Source organism: Carassius gibelio, chromosome B8, assembly GCF_023724105.1.
Source record: "Carassius gibelio isolate Cgi1373 ecotype wild population from Czech Republic chromosome B8, carGib1.2-hapl.c, whole genome shotgun sequence".
NCBI lineage: Eukaryota > Metazoa > Chordata > Actinopteri > Cypriniformes > Cyprinidae > Carassius > Carassius gibelio.
In genome coordinates, this window is record NC_068403.1 from 24,404,413 (window position 1) to 24,427,985 (window position 23,573).

Here is a 23,573-nt window from a genome sequence, read left to right on the forward strand (position 1 = left end):
CAGACCACTTCCCTGGCCTTGTCCCTGGCCGCTTGTTTCACTGCATGCAAAGCCACCAGTGGTTGGGCAACACTTCTGTGTGGCCGGACATTGGCCATCATGGAAACAGCTTTTAGCACACCGTGGAATCATCCCTGGTATTGGACATTGACCCGGCTTCACTGTGTAGACACAGATAGTCAGTTTTAGTTTGTGCATATAGAGAGTATGCCATTTAAGTATACAACATGAAACACTCAAAGCATGAATAGCAGGTTTTACCTACAGAGTGAATTATATTCTAAGTATTATACTGCTTTTTCTTTTTTGTAAAGCCATCCTTTAAAACCTACTACTCATTCCTAAATGGTGTTAATAACTTTTAAAGATGGAGTCACTAATTTCTGCATTTCTTCAGGAAGTGTAATGAAGTCAACAGGTCTTCTCACCTGTGGTTCGTCTTTGAATAGCGTGAGTTATGTTCAAGTATCCAAACAGACACAATAAAACAGCAATCAACGAGAAATACACTCGAGCTGTCATCCTCCCGTCCTGCGATCTCACAACGATCTCTGCTGGAAAATGTGCTGAATTGTTGCGTCAGGAGAAGCGGACAGCGAAGCGCACAACAATCAAACAAATAAGTGGTGCTGTAATAACTACCTCAGTAAAATGGGGTTTTAAAGATCCATGGAGAGCAGGTCAATTAAAACCCTGATCAAACTCACCTGCCTCTAGCTTTCAAGTAATCTGAATGCCTTGATTAGTTTGCTCAGGTATGTTTGATTGGGATTGTATGAGCTAAATGCTGCGTTCACACCATGCCATAATACTGTAATTAGCCTCTTTTTTTTCCTGCATGTGCGTGGCTCCATATGCTATAGGCAGGGCTTAAAAACGAAAGAGAGAAAGAAATATCGGTTCACTCAGAGCAGAATCTCTATTTTATCATCTCTGTTGATGCGTTTCTCTGTAGTATTGCGGTTCTGAAACCGGTTTTAGTAGAAAAGATGTTTAGCGTCATTTTTTCATAGGGTGAAAAAAAACACACAACGAGAGTCTTAGCCTTAATTGCACTTAGTCATAGCCAGCATCATTTTTTTTTCTAGATTTTGGCCAGATTTAAACTAGAGAAAAAAGAAAGAAAAAAATGGCCAAAGCTTTAAAGACATTAAAGCATTTTTCAAGATATTTAAAATGTTTGCTGCATATATATATAAAAAAAATGTGTTTTGACAGGCTAAAAATAGGCTAAAATACTGTAAAATCTGAATGTTTACAAACATTATAGCACATGTACGTCTGTAAGATGTCTGTTAAAGATCTCTTGATCTGGAAAGCATCTGCTGTCTACAAACGTCTGACAGATGTCTTTCAGATGTCAGTTTTACATATGTTCTAAATCATAAACATCTTAAAGACTTCTAATAGACATCTATTTTTATTCTGCAAAAAATAAATATATATATATACACACACACACAGGTCCTTCTCAAAAAATTTGCATATTGTGATAAAGTTCATTATTTTCCATAATGTAATGATAAAAATTATACTTTCATATATTTTAGATTCATTGCACACCAACTGAAATATTTCAGGTCTTTTATTGTTTTAATACTGATGATTTTGGCATACAGCTCATTAAAACCCAAAATTCCCATCTCAAAAAAATTTGCATATTTCATCCGACCAATAAAAGAAAAGTGTTTTTAATAAATAAAAAAAAAAGAGTCAACCTTCAAATATTTATGTTCAGTTATGCATTCAATACTTGGTCGGGAATCCTTTTGCAGAACAGACTGCTTCAATGCGGCGTGGCATGGAGGCAATCAGCCTGTGGCATTGCTGAGGTGTTATGGAGGCCCAGGATGCTTTGATAGCGGCCTTAAGCTCATCCAGAGTGTTGGGTCTTGCGTCTCTCAACTTTCTCTTCACAATATCCCACAGATTCTCTATGCGGTTCAGGTCAGGAGAGTTGGCGTGCCAATTGAGCACAGCAATACCATGGTCGGTAAACCATTTACCAGTGGTTTTTGCACTGTGAGCAGGTGCCAGGTCGTGCTGAAAAACGAAATCTTCCTCTCTATAAAGCTTTTCAGCAGATGGAAGCATGAAGTGCTCCAAAATCTCCTGATAACTAGCTGCATCGACCCTGCCCTTGATAAAACACAGTGGACCAACACCAGCAGCTGACGTGGCACCCCAGACCATCACTGACTGTTGGTACTTGACACTGGACATCAGGCATTTCGGCATTTCCTTCTCCCCAGTCTTCCTCCAGATTCTGGCACCTTGATTTCCGAATGACCCGCAAAATTTGCTTTCATCCGAAAAAAAGTACTTTGGACCATTGAGCAAGTGTGCACGGTGGATCTGGATGTTTCTACTCCAGACTCAGTCCACTGCTTCCGCAGGTCCCCCAAGGTCTGGAATCGGTCCTTCTCCACAATCTTCCTCAGGTTCCGGTCACCTCTTCTCATTGTGCAGCATTTTTTGCCACACTTTTTCCTTCCCACAGACTTCCCACTGAGGTGCCTTGATACAGCACTCTGGGAACAGCCTATGCATTCAGAAATTTCTTTCTGTGTCTTACCCTCTCGCTTGAGGGTGTCAATGATGGCCTTCTGGACAGCAGTCAGGTCGGTAGTCTTACCCATGATTGCGGTTTTGAGTAACGAACCAGGCTGGGAGTTTTTAAAAGCCTCAGGAATCTTTTGCAGGTGTTTAGAGTTAGTTAGTTGATTCAGATGATTAGGTTAATAGCTCGTTTAGAGAACATTTTCATGATATGCTATTTTTTTTTGAGATAGGAATTTTGGGTTTTCATGAGCTGTATGCCAAAATCATCAGTATTAAAACAATAAAAGACCTGAAATATTTCAGTTGGTGTGCAATGAATCTAAAATATATGAAAGTTAAATTTTATCATTACGTTATGGAAAATAATGAACTTTATCACAATATCACAATTTTTTGAGAAGGACCTGTATATTTGACATCTAAAAGGAAACATCCATTCTACCAGAAAGACTCGGGAGATAGAGGAATGTACGAAGCATACATTTATTGACAGCTCAGCGAGCACAATTATAAATTTCTTTGGCGGAAGGCCCCGTCCATGGTTCGTAATCCGAGGGTAGCGAATCTGCATTTCCTGCCTGAAGACGAAGGCAGGGGCGCAGCAGACCCCCCCTGGAAGGTAAGGACAGGACCATCCTGGTGGTGGTGGGGAGGGTGGAGGTTGTTGTCGCGTTGGCATCTGCGAACTCAAACATGTGTAAGTACGATCTTTTATACAGGAGTATAAAGACGTGATTGGATAATGATGAAGGTAATTAGTGACGAAGTGATTGAGTCTTCCTGGCAGAACTTAGGCTAAAGCTTCCATTTCTACCAGAAAGACTCGGGAGATAGAGGAATGTACGAAGCATACATTTATTGACAGCTCAGCGAGCACAATTATAAATTTCTTTGGCGGAAGGCCCCGTCCATGGTTCGTAATCCGAGGGTAGCGAATCTGCATTTCCTGCCTGAAGACGAAGGCAGGGGCGCAGCAGACCCCCAAAATTAGGTGGATTATGAGACCTCCAGACGGGGCCAGCCTTCCCCCCCAAAAAAAGTAGATGAAGTATACCCACCAGTTGTGAATCCTAAGGTTCCTGGAAGAAATAGAAAGAGAGTTAGCATGACCAGTATAATGACGTTAGATTAAACTTCTTAAGTTTTACAGAAATAGGCCAGACACAGACAGCAACGATAGGCAGGACACAGACAGCCACGATAGGCAGGCATGGACAGGCCTCGTTAGACCAACAGAAATAGCCACGATAGGCAGACAAAGACAGGCCTCAATATACCAACAGAAACAGCCATGATAGGCAGACACAGACATGATAGGCAGACACAGACAGGCCTCGATAGACCAACAGAAATAGCCACGATAGGCAGACACAGACAGGCCTCGATAGACCAACAGAAATAGCCACGATAGGCAGACACAGACAGGCCTCGATAGACCAACAGAAATAGCCACGATAGGCAGAAACAGACAGGCCTCGATAGACCAACAGAAATGCCACGATAGGCAGACACAGACAGGCCTCGATAGACCAACAGAAATAGCCACGATAGGCAGACACGGACAGGCCTCGATAGACCAACAGAAATAGCCACGATAGGCAGACACAGACAGGCCTCGATAGACCAACAGAAATGCCACGATAGGCAGACACGGACAGGCCTCGATAGACCAACAGAAATAGCCACGATAGGCAGACACGGACAGGCCTCGATAGGCCGAACATAAATAGCCACGATAGGCCAGACGCAGACAGCCACAATAGGCAAACGCGGACAGGCCCCAATTGGCCGAACATAAATAGCCCGATAGGCCAGACGCAGACGGCCACGATAGGCAGACACAGACAGGCCCCAATAGACCGTACATAAATAGCCACGATAGGCCAGACGCAGACAGCCACGATAGGCAGACACAGACAGGCCCCGATAGACCAACATAAATAGCCACGATAGGCCTCACGCAGACAGCCACGATAGGCAGACACAGACAGGCCTCAATAGACCAACAGAAATAGCCACGATAGGCCAGACGCAGACAGCCACGATAGGCAGACGCAGACAGGCCTCGATAGACCATACAGAAAAATAGCCATGATAGCCAGACACAGACAGGCCTCGATAGACCATACATAAATAGCCACGATAGGCCAGACACAGACAGCCACAATAGGCAGACGCAGACAGGCCTTGATAGACCGTACAGAAATAGCCATGATGGCCAGACACAGATAGGCCTTGATAGACCATACAGAAAAATAGCCATGATAGCCAGACACGGACAGGCCTCGATAGACCAACGGAAATAGCCACAATAGGCCAGACGCAGACAGCCACGATAGGCAGACACGGACAGGCCTCGATAGACCGTACAGAAATAGCCATGATAGCCAACACAGACAGGCCTCGATAGACCGTACATAAATAGCCACAATAGGCCAGACGCAGACAGCCACGATAGGCAGACGCAAGACAGGCCTCGATAGGCCGTACATAAATAGCCACGATAGGCCAGACGCAGACAGCCACAATGGCAGACGCAGACAGGCCTCAATAGGCCGTACAGAAATAGCCACAATAGGCAGACACAGGACAGGCCTCAATAGACCATACAGAAAAATAGCCATGATGGCCGGACACGGACAGGCCTTGATAGGCCGTACAGAAATAGCCACGATAGGCCAGACACAGACAGCCACGATAGGCAGACACGGACAGGCCTCGATAGACCGTACAGAAAAATAGCCATGATAGCCGGACACGGACAGGTCTCGATAGACCATACAGAAATAGCCACGATAGGCAGACACAGACAGCCACAATAGGCAGACATGGGACAGGCCTTGATAGACCATACAGAAAAATAGCCATGATAGCCGGACACGGACAGGTCTCGATAGACCGTACAGAAATAGCCACGATAGGCCAGACACAGATAGCCACAATAGGCAGACATGGGACAGGCCTTGATAGACCGTACAGAAAAATAGCCATGATAGCCGGACACGGACAGGTCTCGATAGACCGTACAGAAATAGCCACGATAGGCCAGACACAGATAGCCACAATAGGCAGACATGGGACAGGCCTTGATAGACCATACAGAAAAATAGCCATGATAGCCGGACACGGACAGGTCTCGATAGACCGTACAGAAATAGCCACGATAGGCAGACACAGACAGGCCTTGAAAGACCATACAGATATAGTAACACCACCACCAGTAATTGCATGAATTTACCTGATTAGTTACAGGAGAGCTTGCTGAGCTTCAATAATGGTTTTGAATCAGGTCTGATGTATGATTCAAATGCTTCGGAAGACCATCTGCCCATGATCTTAACAGCTGATGTAGAGATCCCTCATTCAGCTGCTGAAGTAGCTGCCCCAATTCTGAATGAATGGCCAGTAGATAGACTGCAGCTTTGAGAACAGCGGTTAAGTGAGTTCTAAACAGCCTTGGAAAGGGGGCTCCGTTAGGAAAAATAGAGCTGGTGCGTTTTAGAAATTCTAGGTCGGATTTTTAAGAAATTTCACCATGCAGAGAAGGGACAGGATTATTGATTTTAGAATTGTTAAGGTGACACCAGAACCTTGCACATCGGTTTTTGAGTGCTTGAGGAGAGTGTGAAGAATTTTTGGTCCGAATCATAGATCTGAAGGAAATGCCGCGAGCAGGATCAAATTGATTGGTTTGAAGTGAATTCCCCTGGAAGCATAACCTGTAGAAAGCAGATAAACACTGCCTCCAGAAGAATATTGAGGTACTTTGAAGGAAGGCCGTAGCAGATGGAAGTAATTCATTTTGCAATATGGGCAGGGTAATAGGCAGACATTTGTCTTTAATTTGTTGGAAGATTTAACCCTCAAGTAGTAATAGAACTGAATAACCAAAAGGCTTGAAAATTTGATTATAAAATTTAGCGTGGATTAGATGCTGGCAAGGAGTCTGCGAATAGAGAAATTAAGATTGCGATTTTTTTTTTTTTTTTTTTTTTTTGGGACAAGAAAGGAGCAACGGTCGAAATTAGAATAGGAACGCAAAAATTGGAAGGAAAAACATTAGAAGCGGACCATGCAAACGTGTAGACTTGATTGTAGAGGGAGCGACGCCTTAGAAATGTGATTTCCAGCTGACGTAGCACTTCGTTTAGTATTATGTCTGCTAACGGAGGGCAGACTGAAGAATCCGGGTTGGCTGAGGGCACAGCTGTCTGAAAGTTTAAAAGTGTAAAGTGAAAGCCGCAACAGCCGAATAAGAGTGATGAACCAACACCAGTAGATGCGCGAATATAAACAAGCCTTGATTGTAGCTTAACCCCTTAACTGTCACTCCCCAATTTTTTTTTTTTTTTTCCTCTTATAATATTAAGTTGAGGTATCAGAGGTTAAGTTTAAAATACGCATAAATCGAATTGACTTACTAGCACACATTGCTAATCTTGGTGTAAACAATTAAACATTGTTTGTCTTAGCAATCTTATCAAATTCTGAATATTTCCACCCTGTAACGAATAATTTTCTGATGACGTCAGTTTGACAGCATGAGCAGAACCTACTTAACGCGCCCCTCCGGCCGTTAGTTAGTTATGGGTGATGGGCGGTCACACTGCACTTTTCTCTCCATTGACTTCCATTCATTTCGCTGCGTTCCAAAGTTCAAGTTTGGTGAACTCTGACCAGGGAATTTGCATAACGTGAGGATGTGGACCAGTAGAAGAGCGATACATTGCTGCATGGCCTCTGTACAAAAATTCAAAAAGGAAGCGCTATATACTTTAGCTGTTGCACAGCGTCCTAGTTTATAATACATTAAAAGATTTATAAAAGAAAAGCTGCATGGTTTGTAGTGTCGACGGGAACAGGTGATACATTGGAATGACAACGTTTTATATATATATATATATATATATATATATTTTTTTTCTCTCTTTCTTCTCCCCCTCCTCCCCTTAGGGTGTATATATTTATAGAGAGATACAGAGTAACGTTGCAATATAATAAAACGCTTTCGACGCCGTTGCAAAAGACACAGTGCTAGCAAACATAATAATCCATCTTGTGATAATTGAGGGGAGACTGTTTTATCTTGCTCCCGCCCATATTCGCAGTGGCGTTCGAAATAATTTCGCATGTTTAAAGTCTAGTGTGACCGCGCCTTGAGACGGAGACCAGGAGTGCAAACAAACCATGCCTGCTAATTAATATTCGGTTTAAACTGGAGATATGTCACTACTCTGAAATAAGGTCATCAGCAACTCGTGTCACGTGGAGTTATATGCCTGCTGACGGAGCATTGAGCCGAATCTTACCTACGACTCAAAAGAAGGGTCCATATACGCATCAGCTTGGTAGATCCGGTGTTCATAATTCACTAGCCCAAGAGTAAGCCATGTAAAGATGAGGTGAGAGCAGCGGTTCCCTGCATCTGCAACCATAGAATCCCATTAGAGTATGAACTTTCAGGAATAACGCAAATGAAAGACTGAATAAACAAATATTAAAGCATAGGATTAAAACAGCGAATCTCAAGTGTGCTAGACAGAGCTTTTTTTTTTTTTTTTTTAAGAAATGCGAAAAATCTTTATCAGTATAAAGATTGTAGCGTTTATGATGAGCCTTAAAGTGCCTCATTACGAAGAAATTCAGAAAATTGCATGCACTATGATCAACATCTTAATTATGCTGTGCAAGTCAATAAACAAGCACGAAACGCACAGTGTTTTATTTGAACGTGCAAGTATAAATCCTTGCAGAGAATAAATTAATGCCCAGGCGCCGCAAGTGCATAGAACAAAATGATACTTATAATGCTGTAGACTTGTGAAGTGATGGAGGCGAGATGCCGAAGAGACTGGCAGCCTTAATTCTGTCTGCTGGTCCGGAGAAACTTCATTGCTGCAGGTTCACGTGAGCGTACAGATGAATATTTGTTGATTGAGACCAAAGTCTTTTCAGGTGTTGAGACCCAAGCAGCACTGACGCGACATCTCGGAAAGCACCAGCGTTGCCAAGATCGTATTTTTTTTTTTTTTTTTTTTTTTTTTTTTTTTTAAATAGTAGTAACTGGCGGTTTTGAGAACCTGGCAACCCTGGCCTGGAAGCACACGGAACTCCGCCAATGTTCACATCCTCTGCCGAGAAAAGCTTGTAAATCATCCAACACAAACGACTGCAGATGATCGCCGCGACACGGAGCTAAGCCAACGATCCCGTGTGCATCTTAGAGGAACGTCAAACTCTAGATAGTTTGCGGGGCACGAACTTAATTACAGCAAGGAGATGAATAAACACAACAGCTTGAGCAAGTACAATCGCGTCGGAATCTGTGGTTGTTGTCGCGTTGGCATCTGCGAACTCAAACATGTGTAAGTACGATCTTTTATACAGGAGTATAAAGACGTGATTGGATAATGATGAAGGTAATTAGTGACGAAGTGATTGAGTCTTCCTGGCAGAACTTAGGCTAAAGCTTCCATATCTTGCAGATGAGCAAACACTCTAAATAATTCGTCTTGCAGATGTAAATATATAGACATTTCATTTTTCTCCAAATTTAGCACATATAGTTATTCATTTATTTTTATATATATGTTTTTTTTTGGCAGTTAGCGAGTCTTAGGACATTGTTTGAACGGAAACGTGTTGGCCATTAACCTACGTGAAATGCATCAATGCAACGATTATTCACCACATCCACGACTGATAAGTCAGTTAGCTATGTAAATGGAAGAGACCTGCAGCAGGTGCACAATAACTATGATATTACTGCTGGTGGGTGGGGGCTATCTTGTTCTCTGCGGGGGGCCTTTAAGGTGTGCGGTATGACACTGAACCCAGCATACAGAGAAGTTCCTTCGGAAGGATGTTTCTTTTGAAAACATACTCCAGACAAATAGGTATAAGGTAGAGGAACTTCAAATGAGTGCTTCAGAGTACAGTTTTTCTGTAGAGGATCATCAGAAGAGTCTGTCTCGTGCAGGGGAGCTCCAGAAGGATACATGTTCTTCAATGAAACTGTTATGAGAGAGCCTTAAGTCTTCCAAAAATGATGCCTCAGAGCCAATGTTTGCTCCAGAACTTTAAGAATTATGTTTGGCAAATTTTTTGTTAAATTCAAGCGTTTGTATATTCAAGTAGCCTAACGACCAAGCGGCCAGTGAGTTAACCAATGTTTGATCAACTTAGCCTTCTCAAATCAATCACCACTTAACCAAAATAAAATCTATACATAAAATACTTAATTATCACAATGTTAGTTTAAACATTTAACCTATATAGAGGTGTGCTATATTAAGCACATATTTAATAGTTTGTGCAGAGAGTGAAAGCTAAAGCCACTTTGCCGGACTAGGAGTCGCGAAGCACAATCACTTGCATTTTTTCCCCTTGAGGAAACAACCATCATTTTTGCTCATAACAGCAATTACATTAATGTAGAGGCACTATTTTAGAGCGCTTACAATACGGGCATACGTTGCAAGTGGAGCAAAAGCCCTTCACAAAACCTAACCGAAACTCAGTAAATATTATTTTTCCCCTGGCCCCAACATATTATGGTTCTAACTTGCTGGGGTTTTGCGGCAAGCTTTGAGTGCGCTTTTATGTGGAACTCTTCCAGCACTCGCTGCTGTTGCTGGACACCAATCACAGTCGAGCCTCTCTTGACAGTTACGGTATAGGTCTGGTGTCGTTTCCACCAGTGAGGCAAATCCTTTTCATCACCATAATTGGAGATTTTAAAACATAGATCCAAGACGACTAAAACAACCCCGATTCCCCACCCACGTCTGAGCTATGACGTGAAAACTGTCCCGATGTCTTAAGTTGGGGCCCATAGGGCTCAGGCTGAAATTCAATACTTGGCTAAAGGAACAGGTCTCAAGGAGAGGAACTTAAAGCACAGATGGCAGAAGGCAGTTAGCGATGTGAGGAAACAGCCAAATAATACCAAAAACACCAACTCTTCAAATCAAGCATTTTTTATTTGAGGTGGGGGGGACCAACAAATTTCTAAACTGTTCGAGTAAACAGGGAAAACATGGCCATATGAATAGAGCATAGAATTTAAGAGATCTCCAGTAAGTGTTAGGCAGAAATCCCATTAACAATTCAACCACCACGGCGCTGACCATTTCCTTGGCCACATGCCTGACCATTCCCTTGACCACTTCCCTGGCCATAACCACTTCCCTGACCATAACCACTCCCCTGGCCCTGGCCGCTTCCCTGACCATAACCACTGCCCTGACCATAACCACTTCCCTGACCATAACCGCTGCCCTGACCGCTTCCCTGACCATAACCACTCCCCTGACCATGGCCGCTGCCCTGACCATAACCACTCCCCTGACCATAACCACTCCCCTGACCACTTCCCTGGCCTTGTCCCTGTCCCTGGCCCTGACCACTTCCCTGGCCCTGTCCCTGACCGCTACCCTGGCCCTGTCCCTGACCGCTACCCTGGCCCTGTCCCTTTCCACTTCCCTGGCCCTGACCTTGTCCCTGGCCACTACCCTGGCCCTGTCCCTGTCCCTGTCCACTACCCTGGCCTTGTCCCTGGCCCTGTCCCCTACCCTGGCCCTGTCCCTGACCGCTACCCTGTCCTTGTCCCTGTCCACTTCCCTGTCCCTGACCTTGCCCCTGGCCGCTACCCTGTCCCTGGCCCTGACCACTACCCTGGCCTTGTCCCTGGCCCTGTCCCCTTCCCTGGCCTTGTCCCTGACCGCTACCCTGTCCTTGTCCCTGTCCACTTCCCTGTCCCTGACCTTGCCCCTGTCCCTGGCCGCTACCCTGTCCCTGACCACTTCCCTGGCCTTGTCCCTGACCACTTCCCTGGCCTTGGCCTTGGCCTTGGCCCTGTCCCTGTCCTTGGCCCTGTCCCCTTCCCTGTCCATGACCGCTTCCCTGTCCCTGTCCCTGTCCCTGGCCGCTACCCTGTCCTTGTCCCTGACCACTACCCTGGCCTTGTCCCTGGCCCTGTCCCCTACCCTGGCCTTGTCCCTGGCCCTGTCCCTGGCCCCTACCCTGGCCTTGTCCCTGGCCCTGTCCTTGTCCCTGGCCACTTCCCTGTCCCTGACCGCTACCCTGTCCCTGACCGCTACCCTGTCCCTGACCTTGTCCCTGTCCCTGGCCGCTACCCTGGCCCTGTCCTTGTCCCTGACCACTACCCTGGCCTTGTCCCTGGCCCTGTCCCCTACCCTGGCCTTGTCCCTGTCCACTTCCCTGTCCTTGTCCCTGACCTTGTCCCGGACCACTTCCCTGGCCTTGTCCCTGGCCGCTTGTTTCACTGCATGCAAAGCCACCAGTGGTTGGGCAACACTTCTGTGTGGCCGGACATTGGCCATCATGGAAACAGCTTTTAGCACACCGTGGAATCATCCCTGGTATTGGACATTGACCCGGCTTCACTGTGTAGACACAGATAGTCAGTTTTAGTTTGTGCATATAGACAGTATGCCATTTAAGTATACAACATGAAACACTCAAAGCATGAATAGCAGGTTTTACCTACAGAGTGAATTATATTCTAAGTATTATACTGCTTTTTCTTTTTTGTAAAGCCATCCTTTAAAACCTACTACTCATTCCTAAATGGTGTTAATAACTTTTAAAGATGGAGTCACTAATTTCTGCATTTCTTCAGGAAGTGTAATGAAGTCAACAGGTCTTCTCACCTGTGGTTCGTCTTTGAATAGCGTGAGTTATGTTCAAGTATCCAAACAGACACAATAAAACAGCAATCAACGAGAAATACACTCGAGCTGTCATCCTCCCGTCCTGCGATCTCACAACGATCTCTGCTGGAAAATGTGCTGAATTGTTGCGTCAGGAGAAGCGGACAGCGAAGCGCACAACAATCAAACAAATAAGTGGTGCTGTAATAACTACCTCAGTAAAATGGGGTTTTAAAGATCCATGGAGAGCAGGTCAATTACAACCCTGATCAAACTCACCTGCCTCTAGCTTTCAAGTAATCTGAATGCCTTGATTAGTTTGCTCAGGTATGTTTGATTGGGATTGTATGAGCTAAATGCTGCGTTCACACCATGCCATAATACTGTAATTAGCCTATTTTTTTCCCTGCATGTGCGTGGCTCCATATGCTATAGGCAGGGCTTAAAAACGAAAGAGAGAAAGAAATATCGGTTCACTCAGAGCAGAATCTCTATTTTATCATCTCTGTTGATGCGTTTCTCTGTAGTATTGCTGTTCTGAAACCGGTTTTAGTAGAAAAGATGTTTAGCGTCATTTTTTCATGGGGTGAAAAAAAACACACAACGAGAGTCTTAGCCTTAATTGCACTTAGTCATAGCAGCATCATTTTTTTTTCTAGATTTTGGCCAGATTTAAACTAGAGAAAAAAGAAAGAAAAAAATGGCCAAAGCTTTAAAGACATTAAAGCATTTTTCAAGATATTTAAAATGTTTGCTGCATATATATATATAAAAAATGTGTTTTGACAGGCTAAAAATAGGCTAAAATACTGTAAAATCTGAATGTTTACAAACATTATAGCACATGTACGTCTGTAAGATGTCTGTTAAAGATCTCTTGATCTGGAAAGCATCTGCTGTCTACAAACGTCTGACAGATGTCTTTCAGATGTCAGTTTTACATATGTTCTAAATCATAAACATCTTAAAGACTTCTAATAGACATCTATTTTTATTCTACAAAAAAAAAATATATATATATATACACACACACACAGGTCCTTCTCAAAAAATTTGCATATTGTGATAAAGTTCATTATTTTCCATAATGTAATGATAAAAATTATACTTTCATATATTTTAGATTCATTGCACACCAACTGAAATATTTCAGGTCTTTTATTGTTTTAATACTGATGATTTTGGCATACAGCTCATTAAAACCCAAAATTCCCATCTCAAAAAAATTTGCATATTTCATCCGACCAATAAAAGAAAAGTGTTTTTAATAAATAAAAAAAAAGAGTCAACCTTCAAATAATTATGTTCAGTTATGCATTCAATACTTGGTCGGGAATCCTTTTGCAGAACAGACTGCTTCAATGCGGCGTGGCATGGAGGCAATCAGCCTGTGGCATTGCTGAGGTGTTATGGAGGCCCAGGATGCTTTGATAGCGGCCTTAAGCTCATCCAGAGTGTTGGGTCTTGCGTCTCTCAACTTTCTCTTCACAATATCCCACAGATTCTCTATGCGGTTCAGGTCAGGAGAGTTGGCGTGCCAATTGAGCACAGCAATACCATGGTCGGTAAACCATTTACCAGTGGTTTTTGCACTGTGAGCAGGTGCCAGGTCGTGCTGAAAAACGAAATCTTCCTCTCTATAAAGCTTTTCAGCAGATGGAAGCATGAAGTGCTCCAAAATCTCCTGATAACTAGCTGCATCGACCCTGCCCTTGATAAAACACAGTGGACCAACACCAGCAGCTGACGTGGCACCCCAGACCATCACTGACTGTGGGTACTTGACACTGGACATCAGGCATTTCGGCATTTCCTTCTCCCCAGTCTTCCTCCAGATTCTGGCACCTTGATTTCCGAATGACCCGCAAAATTTGCTTTCATCCGAAAAAAAGTACTTTGGACCATTGAGCAAGTGTGCACGGTGGATCTGGATGTTTCTACTCCAGACTCAGTCCACTGCTTCCGCAGGTCCCCCAAGGTCTGGAATCGGTCCTTCTCCACAATCTTCCTCAGGGTCCGGTCACCTCTTCTCATTGTGCAGCATTTTTTGCCACACTTTTTCCTTCCCACAGACTTCCCACTGAGGTGCCTTGATACAGCACTCTGGGAACAGCCTATGCGTTCAGAAATTTCTTTCTGTGTCTTACCCTCTCGCTTGAGGGTGTCAATGATGGCCTTCTGGACAGCAGTCAGGTCGGTAGTCTTACCCATGATTGCGGTTTTGAGTAACGAACCAGGCTGGGAGTTTTTAAAAGCCTCAGGAATCTTTTGCAGGTGTTTAGAGTTAGTTAGTTGATTCAGATGATTAGGTTAATAGCTCGTTTAGAGAACATTTTCATGATATGCTATTTTTTTTTTGAGATAGGAATTTTGGGTTTTCATGAGCTGTATGCCAAAATCATCAGTATTAAAACAATAAAAGACCTGAAATATTTCAGTTGGTGTGCAATGAATCTAAAATATATGAAAGTTAAATTTTATCATTACGTTATGGAAAATAATGAACTTTATCACAATATGCTAATTTTTTGAGAAGGACCTGTATATTTGACATCTAAAAGGAAACATCCAATCTTGCAGATGAGCAAACACTCTAAATAATTCGTCTTGCAGATGTAAATATATAGACATTTCATTTTTCTCCAAATTTAGCACATATAGTTATTCATTTATTTTTATATATATGTTTTTTTTTGGCAGTTAGCGAGTCTTAGGACATTGTTTGAACGGAAACGTGTTGGCCATTAACCTACGTGAAATGCATCAATGCAACGATTATTCACCACATCCACGACTGATAAGTCAGTTAGCTATGTAAATGGAAGAGACCTGCAGCAGGTGCACAATAACTATGATATTACTGCTGGTGGGTGGGGGCTATCTTGTTCTCTGCGGGGGGCCTTTAAGGTGTGCGGTATGACACTGAACCCAGCATACAGAGAAGTTCCTTCGGAAGGATGTTTCTTTTGAAAACATACTCCAGACAAATAGGTATAAGGTAGAGGAACTTCAAATGAGTGCTTCAGAGTAAAATTTTTCTGTAGAGGATCATCAGAAGAGTCTGTCTCGTGCAGGGGAGCTCCAGAAGGATACATGTTCTTCAATGAAACTGTTATGAGAGAGCCTTAAGTCTTCCAAAAATGATGCCTCAGAGCCAATGTTTGCTCCAGAACTTTAAGAATTATGTTTGGCAAATTTTTTGTTAAATTCAAGCGTTTGTATATTCAAGTAGCCTAACGACCAAGCGGCCAGTGAGTTAACCAATGTTTGATCAACTTAGCCTTCTCAAAGCAATCACCACTTAACCAAAATAAAATCTATACATAAAATACTTAATTATCACAATGTTAGTTTAAACATTTAACCTATATAGAGGTGTGCTATATTAGGCACATATTTAATAGTTTGTGCAGAGAGTGAAAGCTAAAGCCACTTTGCCGGACTAGGAGTCGCGAAGCACAATCACTTGCATTTTTTCCCTTGAGGAAACAACCATCATTTTTGCTCATAACAGCAATTACATTAATGTAGAGGCACTATTTTAGAGCGCTTACAATACGGGCATACGTTGCAAGTGGAGCAAAAGCCCTTCACAAAACCTAACCGAAACTCAGTAAATATTATTTTTCCCCTGGCCCCAACATATTATGGTTCTAACTTGCTGGGGTTTTGCGGCAAGCTTTGAGTGCGCTTTTATGTGGAACTCTTCCAGCACTCGCTGCTGTTGCTGGACACCAATCACAGTCGAGCCTCTCTTGACAGTTACGGTATAGGTCTGGTGTCGTTTCCACCAGTGAGGCAAATCCTTTTCATCACCATAATTGGAGATTTTAAAACATAGATCCAAGACGACTAAAACAACCCCGATTCCCCACCCACGTCTGAGCTATGACGTGAAAACTGTCCCGATGTCTTAAGTTGGGGCCCATAGGGCTCAGGCTGAAATTCAATACTTGGCTAAAGGAACAGGTCTCAAGGAGAGGAACTTAAAGCACAGATGGCAGAAGGCAGTTAGCGATGTGAGGAAACAGCCAAATAATACCAAAAACACCAACTCTTCAAATCAAGCATTTTTTATTTGAGGTGGGGGGGGGGCCAACAAATTTCTAAACTGTTCGAGTAAACCGGGAAAACATGGCCATATGAATAGAGCATAGAATTGAAGAGATCTCCAGTAAGTGTTAGGCAGAAATCCCATTAACAATTCAACCACCACGGCGCTGACCATTTCCTTGGCCACATGCCTGACCATTCCCTTGACCACTTCCCTGGCCATAACCACTTCCCTGACCATAACCACTCCCCTGGCCCTGGCCGCTTCCCTGACCATAACCACTGCCCTGACCGCTTCCCTGACCATAACCACTTCCCTGACCATAACCGCTGCCCTGACCACTTCCCTGACCATAACCACTCCCCTGACCATGGCCGCTGCCCTGACCATAACCACTCCCCTGACCATAACCACTCCCCTGACCACTTCCCTGGCCTTGTCCCTGTCCCTGGCCCTGACCACTTCCCTGTCCCTGACCGCTACCCTGGCCCTGTCCCTGACCGCTACCCTGTCCCTGACCTTGTCCCTGGCCACTACCCTGGCCCTGTCCTTGTCCCTGTCCCTGACCACTACCCTGGCCTTGTCCCTGGCCCTGTCCCCTACCCTGGCCTTGTCCCTGACCGCTACCCTGTCCTTGTCCCTGTCCACTTCCCTGTCCCTGACCTTGCCCCTGGCCGCTACCCTGTCCCTGGCCCTGACCACTACCCTGGCCTTGTCCCTGGCCTTGTCCCTGGCCCTGTCCCCTTCCCTGGCCTTGTCCCTGACCGCTACCCTGTCCCTGGCCGCTACCCTGTCCCTGACCACTACCCTGGCCTTGTCCCTGTCCACTTCCCTGGCCTTGTCCCTGACTACTTCCCTGGCCTTGTCCCTGACCACTTCCCTGGCCGATTCCCTGGCCTTGGCCTTGGCCTTGGCCCTGGCCACTACCCTGGCCTTGGCCCTGTCCCTGTCCTTGGCCCTGTCCCCTTCCCTGTCCATGACCGCTACCCTGTCCTTGTCCCTGTCCACTTCCCTGTCCCTGTCCCTGACCGCTACCCTGTCCTTGTCCCTGACCACTACCCTGGCCTTGTCCCTGGCCCTGTCCCCTACCCTGGCCTTGTCCCTGGCCCTGTCCCTGGCCCTGGCCCCTACCCTGGCCTTGTCCCTGGCCCTGTCCTTGTCCCTGGCCACTTCCCTGTCCCTGACCGCTACCCTGTCCTTGTCCCTGACCGCTACCCTGTCCCTGACCTTGTCCCTGTCCCTGGCCGCTACCCTGGCCCTGTCCTTGTCCCTGACCACTACCCTGGCCTTGTCCCTGGCCCTGTCCCCTACCCTGGCCTTGTCCCTGTCCACTTCCCTGTCCTTGTCCCTGACCTTGTCCCGGACCACTTCCCTGGCCTTGTCCCTGGCCGCTTGTTTCACTGCATGCAAAGCCACCAGTGGTTGGGCAACACTTCTGTGTGGCCGGACATTGGCCATCATGGAAACAGCTTTTAGCACACCGTGGAATCATCCCTGGTAATGGACATTGACCCGGCTTCACTGTGTAGACACAGATAGTCAGTTTTAGTTTGTGCATATAGACAGTATGCCATTTAAGTATACAACATGAAACACTCAAAGCATGAATAGCAGGTTTTACCTACAGAGTGAATTATATTCTAAGTATTATACTGCTTTTTCTTTTTTGTAAAGCCATCCTTTAAAACCTACTACTCATTCCTAAATGGTGTTAATAACTTTTAAAGATGGAGTCACTAATTTCTGCATTTCTTCAGGAAGTGTAATGAAGTCAACAGGTCTTCTCACCTGTGGTTCGTCTTTGAATAGCGTGAGTTATGTTCAAGTATCCAAACAGACACAATAAAACAGCAATCAACGAGAAATACACTCGAGCTGTCATCCTCCCGTCCTGCGATCTCACAACGATCTCTGCTGGAAAATGTGCTGAATTGTTGCGTCAGGAGAAGCGGACAGCGAAGCGCACAACAATCAAACAAATAAGTGGTGCTGTAATAACTACCTCAGTAAAATGGGGTTTTAAAGATCCATGGAGAGCAGGTCAATTACAACCCTGACCATAACCGCTGCCCTGACCGCTTCCCTGACCATAACCACTCCCCTGACCATGGCCGCTGCCCTGACCATAACCACTCCCCTGACCATAACCACTCCCCTGACCACTTCCCTGGCCTTGTCCCTGTCCCTGGCCCTGACCACTTCCCTGTCCCTGACCGCTACCCTGGCCCTGTCCCTGACCACTACCCTGTCCCTGACCTTGTCCCTGGCCACTACCCTGGCCCTGTCCTTGTCCCTGTCCCTGACCACTACCCTGGCCTTGTCCCTGGCCCTGTCCCCTACCCTGGCCTTGTCCCTGACCGCTACCCTGTCCTTGTCCCTGTCCACTTCCCTGTCCCTGACCTTGCCCCTGGCCGCTACCCTGTCCCTGGCCCTGACCACTACCCTGGCCTTGTCCCTGGCCTTGTCCCTGGCCCTGTCCCCTTCCCTGGCCTTGTCCCTGACCGCTACCCTGTCCCTGGCCGCTACCCTGTCCCTGACCACTACCCTGGCCTTGTCCCTGTCCACTTCCCTGGCCTTGTCCCTGACTACTTCCCTGGCCTTGTCCCTGACCACTTCCCTGGCCGATTCCCTGGCCTTGGCCTTGGCCTTGGCCCTGGCCACTACCCTGGCCTTGGCCCTGTCCCTGTCCTTGGCCCTGTCCCCTTCCCTGTCCATGACCGCTACCCTGTCCTTGTCCCTGTCCACTTCCCTGTCCCTGTCCCTGACCGCTACCCTGTCCTTGTCCCTGACCACTACCCTGGCCTTGTCCCTGGCCCTGTCCCCTACCCTGGCCTTGTCCCTGGCCCTGTCCCTGGCCCTGGCCCCTACCCTGGCCTTGTCCCTGGCCCTGTCCTTGTCCCTGGCCACTTCCCTGTCCCTGACCGCTACCCTGTCCTTGTCCCTGACCGCTACCCTGTCCCTGACCTTGTCCCTGTCCCTGGCCGCTACCCTGGCCCTGTCCTTGTCCCTGACCACTACCCTGGCCTTGTCCCTGGCCCTGTCCCCTACCCTGGCCTTGTCCCTGTCCACTTCCCTGTCCTTGTCCCTGACCTTGTCCCGGACCACTTCCCTGGCCTTGTCCCTGGCCGCTTGTTTCACTGCATGCAAAGCCACCAGTGGTTGGGCAACACTTCTGTGTGGCCGGACATTGGCCATCATGGAAACAGCTTTTAGCACACCGTGGAATCATCCCTGGTAATGGACATTGACCCGGCTTCACTGTGTAGACACAGATAGTCAGTTTTAGTTTGTGCATATAGACAGTATGCCATTTAAGTATACAACATGAAACACTCAAAGCATGAATAGCAGGTTTTACCTACAGAGTGAATTATATTCTAAGTATTATACTGCTTTTTCTTTTTTGTAAAGCCATCCTTTAAAACCTACTACTCATTCCTAAATGGTGTTAATAACTTTTAAAGATGGAGTCACTAATTTCTGCATTTCTTCAGGAAGTGTAATGAAGTCAACAGGTCTTCTCACCTGTGGTTCGTCTTTGAATAGCGTGAGTTATGTTCAAGTATCCAAACAGACACAATAAAACAGCAATCAACGAGAAATACACTCGAGCTGTCATCCTCCCGTCCTGCGATCTCACAACGATCTCTGCTGGAAAATGTGCTGAATTGTTGCGTCAGGAGAAGCGGACAGCGAAGCGCACAACAATCAAACAAATAAGTGGTGCTGTAATAACTACCTCAGTAAAATGGGGTTTTAAAGATCCATGGAGAGCAGGTCAATTACAACCCTGATCAAACTCACCTGCCTCTAGCTTTCAAGTAATCTGAATGCCTTGATTAGTTTGCTCAGGTATGTTTGATTGGGATTGTATGAGCTAAATGCTGCGTTCACACCATGCCATAATACTGTAATTAGCCTATTATTTTTCCTGCATGTGCGTGGCTCCATATGCTATAGGCAGGGCTTAAAAACGAAAGAGAGAAAGAAATATCGGTTCACTCAGAGCAGAATCTCTATTTTATCATCTCTGTTGATGCGTTTCTCTGTAGTATTGCTGTTCTGAAACCGGTTTTAGTAGTAAAGATGTTTAGCGTCATTTTTTCATAGGGTGAAAAAAAAACACACAACGAGAGTCTTAGCCTTAATTGCACTTAGTCATAGCCAGCATCATTTTTTTTCTAGATTCTGGCCAGATTTAAACTAGAGAAAAAAGAAAGAAAAAAATGGCCAAAGCTTTAAAGACATTAAAGCATTTTTCAAGATATTTAAAATGTTTGCTGCATATATAAAAAAAAATGTGTTCTGACAGGCTAAAAATAGGCTAAAATGCTGTGAAATCTGAATGTTTACAAACATTATAGCACATGTACGTCTGTAAGATGTCTGTTAAAGATCTCTTGATCTGGAAAGCATCTGCTGTCTACAAACGTCTGGCAGATGTCTTTCAGATGTCAGTTTTACATACGTTCTAAATCATAAACATCTTAAAGACTTCTAATAGACATCTATTTTTATTCTACAAAAAAATAAATATATATATATATATATATATATATATATACACACACACACAAACAGGTCCTTCTCAAAAAATTTGCATATTGTGATAAAGTTCATTATTTTCCATAATGTAATGATAAAAATTACATTTTTACAAAAAGTACATTACAAAAACTTTCATATATTTTAGATTCATTGCACACCAACTGAAATATTTCAGGTCTTTTATTGTTTTAATACTGATGATTTTGGCATACAGCTCATGAAAACCCAAAATTCCCATCTCAAAAAAAATTGCATATTTCATCTGACCAATAAAAGAAAAGTGTTTTTAATACAGAAAAAAAAAAGTCAACCTTCAAATAATTGTGTTCAGTTATGCACTCAATACTTGGTCGGGAATCCTTTTGCAGAACAGACTGCTTCAATGCGGCGTGGCATGGAGGCAATCAGCCTGTGGCACTGCTGAGGTGTTATGGAGGCCCAGGATGCTTTGATAGCAGCCTTAAGCTCATCCAGAGTGTTGGGTCTTGCGTCTCTCAACTTTCTCTTCACAATATCCCACAGATTCTCTATGGGGTTCAGGTCAGGAGAGTTGGCGGGCCAATTGAGCACAGCAATACCATGGTCGGTAAACCATTTACCAGTGGTTTTGGCACTGTGAGCAGGTGCCAGGTCATGCTGAAAAACAAAATCTTCATCTCCATAAAGCTTTTCAGCAGATGGAAGCATGAAGTGCTCCAAAATCTCCTGATAACTAGCTGCATTGACCCTGCCCTTGATAAAACACAGTGGACCAACACCAGCAGCTGACGTGGCACCCCAGACCATCACTGACTGTGGGTACTTGACACTGGACTTCAGCAGTGGCGAAGCCAGGATGTTTTTATAGGGGTGGCCAAGTAAGGGCCAGCAACCAGTCTGGGGTGGCACAGAAATCTTCATTATTTTATATAAAAAATGTGTTTGACTATAATGTAGGCATAATGGGCTATTTTAGTGCCTTAAACACAACTGAGTACAATTAATTTTTTTATTATTCCTCACCTCCAGGTATTTTAAAAAAGGGGCTCACTTTAACTTTATTGCTCATTCAGCTTCTCAAAAATTGTAAATGCTTGTTCTCCAACATTAATCATGGATGAGGCGTGCAATGATAAAAACAAAAAAAAGTGAAAAAGGCCAGAAATCAACATAACAGTAGAATTTGTTTATGCATTTAAATGGTTTAATTTTCGCATATTTTATAGTATAAGTGCACTGTACTATAAAATTAAATTACTAATAAAAAAATACAAATCAACTTATGTCTGATATTGTGACCTCAAATTGCAGAATAGGCTATATTTTATTTGAACATGCATTTGAGATACGTGGTTTGCTGCTTATACACGCACAGTTTGCAGCTTTAATCGCCTTTTCTGTGATTTCATGACTTAGACATAGCTGTAGACATCTTCAAGACTAAAAGACTTTAAACAGCCCTTTAATCACAGAGCAAATAAATAAGTCAAAGCTTGTTCTTGTGTTATAGTTACTTAAATCTAGGCTGTCACACTATATTTCACACACTGGTTGGCCAAAAATATAACATTAGCTCTACTGAACACACACATCTGCAAAAAAACACCCTAAGTCTTCAGTCCAGAAAATAGCTTTTCATATTTCATGGCGCAGCAGTTGATTCTGTTCCCCTCTGGAATTCTTGTTTCCTCTCGGGTTGCAAGGTCTGTGTAATAAACCCAACCAAATAGTTTATCAAACATTGCCCCAAAGTAGCCTAAATTGTGCCGCATGCAAATACACCAAACACACCTGGATGTAAGGAAAGCAAAAAGGGACAAATCTCTTGCTACACTGAAACATAGTAAAATGATTCTCACACTCCAGTTAATGTTCTGTTATTAGTTTTTGCAGTTTAATTTTTCCATTGCAAATTAGTGTAATCTGTCCATGCTGATGTCCAAATGCTGACGTTTCAATATAGAGCAACAATACATTTTAACTGATATTCTATGATTAATCTGTTTACCTTCTTACTGATACAGTGGAATATAGTTCATATAGATCAAACCTATATGAGGAAATTCTAAATTACAAAACTCAAGGTATTTATCCATGTCTTAAAAAAAAGAGCATAAATATTTAACTTGGATATGTCCTCCAATTTCCAAGTTAATGGTAAGCAACTTCTCTACACTAACACATTTTTTCATAGTAAAGTGAGTATAATGATACACCAACACTTTATAATAAAAAAAAGTCAGTGCTTGTCAAGAAACTATACTTAACTGACTTAAAGCAACTAGCACATGGACAATGACCTGTTTTCTAATTTTGGTTTATATAGGTATATTCCTTCAATTAGGCCTTTATAACCTCATTGCAGGTTATTTGTTTAGATTTTAACAATAAAGCTATTTCAATAGATGGCAAACTTAATCACATCTCCTCAGAAAACAATGTAAAGTTTAGAAGAAAAAAGTGGCTGCTGGACAAAAAGAGGCCAGGCAATTATTATTTTAGAATTGGAAAAAAGCAAGACATTGATAAATGGTTAAAAAGGCTACTACTGTACTAAATATTTTCCTTTTCAACACTTCTTTGAGACATATAAACTGATTATGTTATGTTAACAGCTAGGATTAATTTCATAGTCACAAATGCATGTCCAGGACCAAAAATTTAAATGAGTACATTTATTGACCATTACACAAAATAGCCTATGCTATTCTGACTAAATATGAAGCAGTTGTGTACTGCATTAATTTATTTCACAG

General features: G+C 44.0%; 2 protein-coding genes across 3 annotated transcripts in view; both read right to left on the reverse strand.

The window, feature by feature from the left end:
* Positions 1-20,043, reverse strand: part of LOC127963588 (fibroin heavy chain) — a 33,004-nt gene extending 12,961 nt beyond the window's left edge. Inside the window, exons 1-6 of the mRNA XM_052563578.1 lie at positions 19,816-20,043; positions 19,185-19,548; positions 18,961-19,136; positions 18,798-18,924; positions 17,190-17,300; positions 11,286-11,383 (exon numbers count right to left, since the gene is read on the reverse strand). Of these exons, the coding sequence (XP_052419538.1) occupies positions 11,286-11,383; positions 17,190-17,300; positions 18,798-18,924; positions 18,961-19,136; positions 19,185-19,548; positions 19,816-19,909 (970 nt within the window). The 5' untranslated portion in view covers positions 19,910-20,043. The remainder of the gene's footprint in view (positions 1-11,285; positions 11,384-17,189; positions 17,301-18,797; positions 18,925-18,960; positions 19,137-19,184; positions 19,549-19,815) is intronic.
* Positions 3,030-9,111, reverse strand: LOC127963589 (uncharacterized). 2 transcript variants are annotated; one of them, XM_052563580.1, is made up of 3 exons: positions 7,872-9,111; positions 5,573-5,982; positions 3,030-5,449 (listed from the first exon to the last, which is right to left on the reverse strand). In XM_052563580.1, the coding sequence occupies exons 2-3, from the start codon at positions 5,790-5,792 to the stop codon at positions 4,557-4,559; spliced, it is 1,113 nt and encodes a 370-aa protein (XP_052419540.1). In that variant the 5' UTR covers positions 5,793-5,982; positions 7,872-9,111; the 3' UTR covers positions 3,030-4,556. The 2 variants fall into 2 exon arrangements, with proteins under 2 accessions (XP_052419540.1, XP_052419539.1); XM_052563579.1 differs by having other exon boundaries at positions 3,030-5,982; positions 7,872-9,057.
* Positions 20,044-23,573: the final 3,530 nt, after the last annotated feature.

Bases quoted from the DNA above. Each gene is read 5' to 3' on its own strand.
- LOC127963589 (XM_052563579.1), bottom strand. From the start codon at position 4,981: ATGTACGGTCTATCGAGGCCTGTCTGTGTTGGCTATCATGGCTATTTC.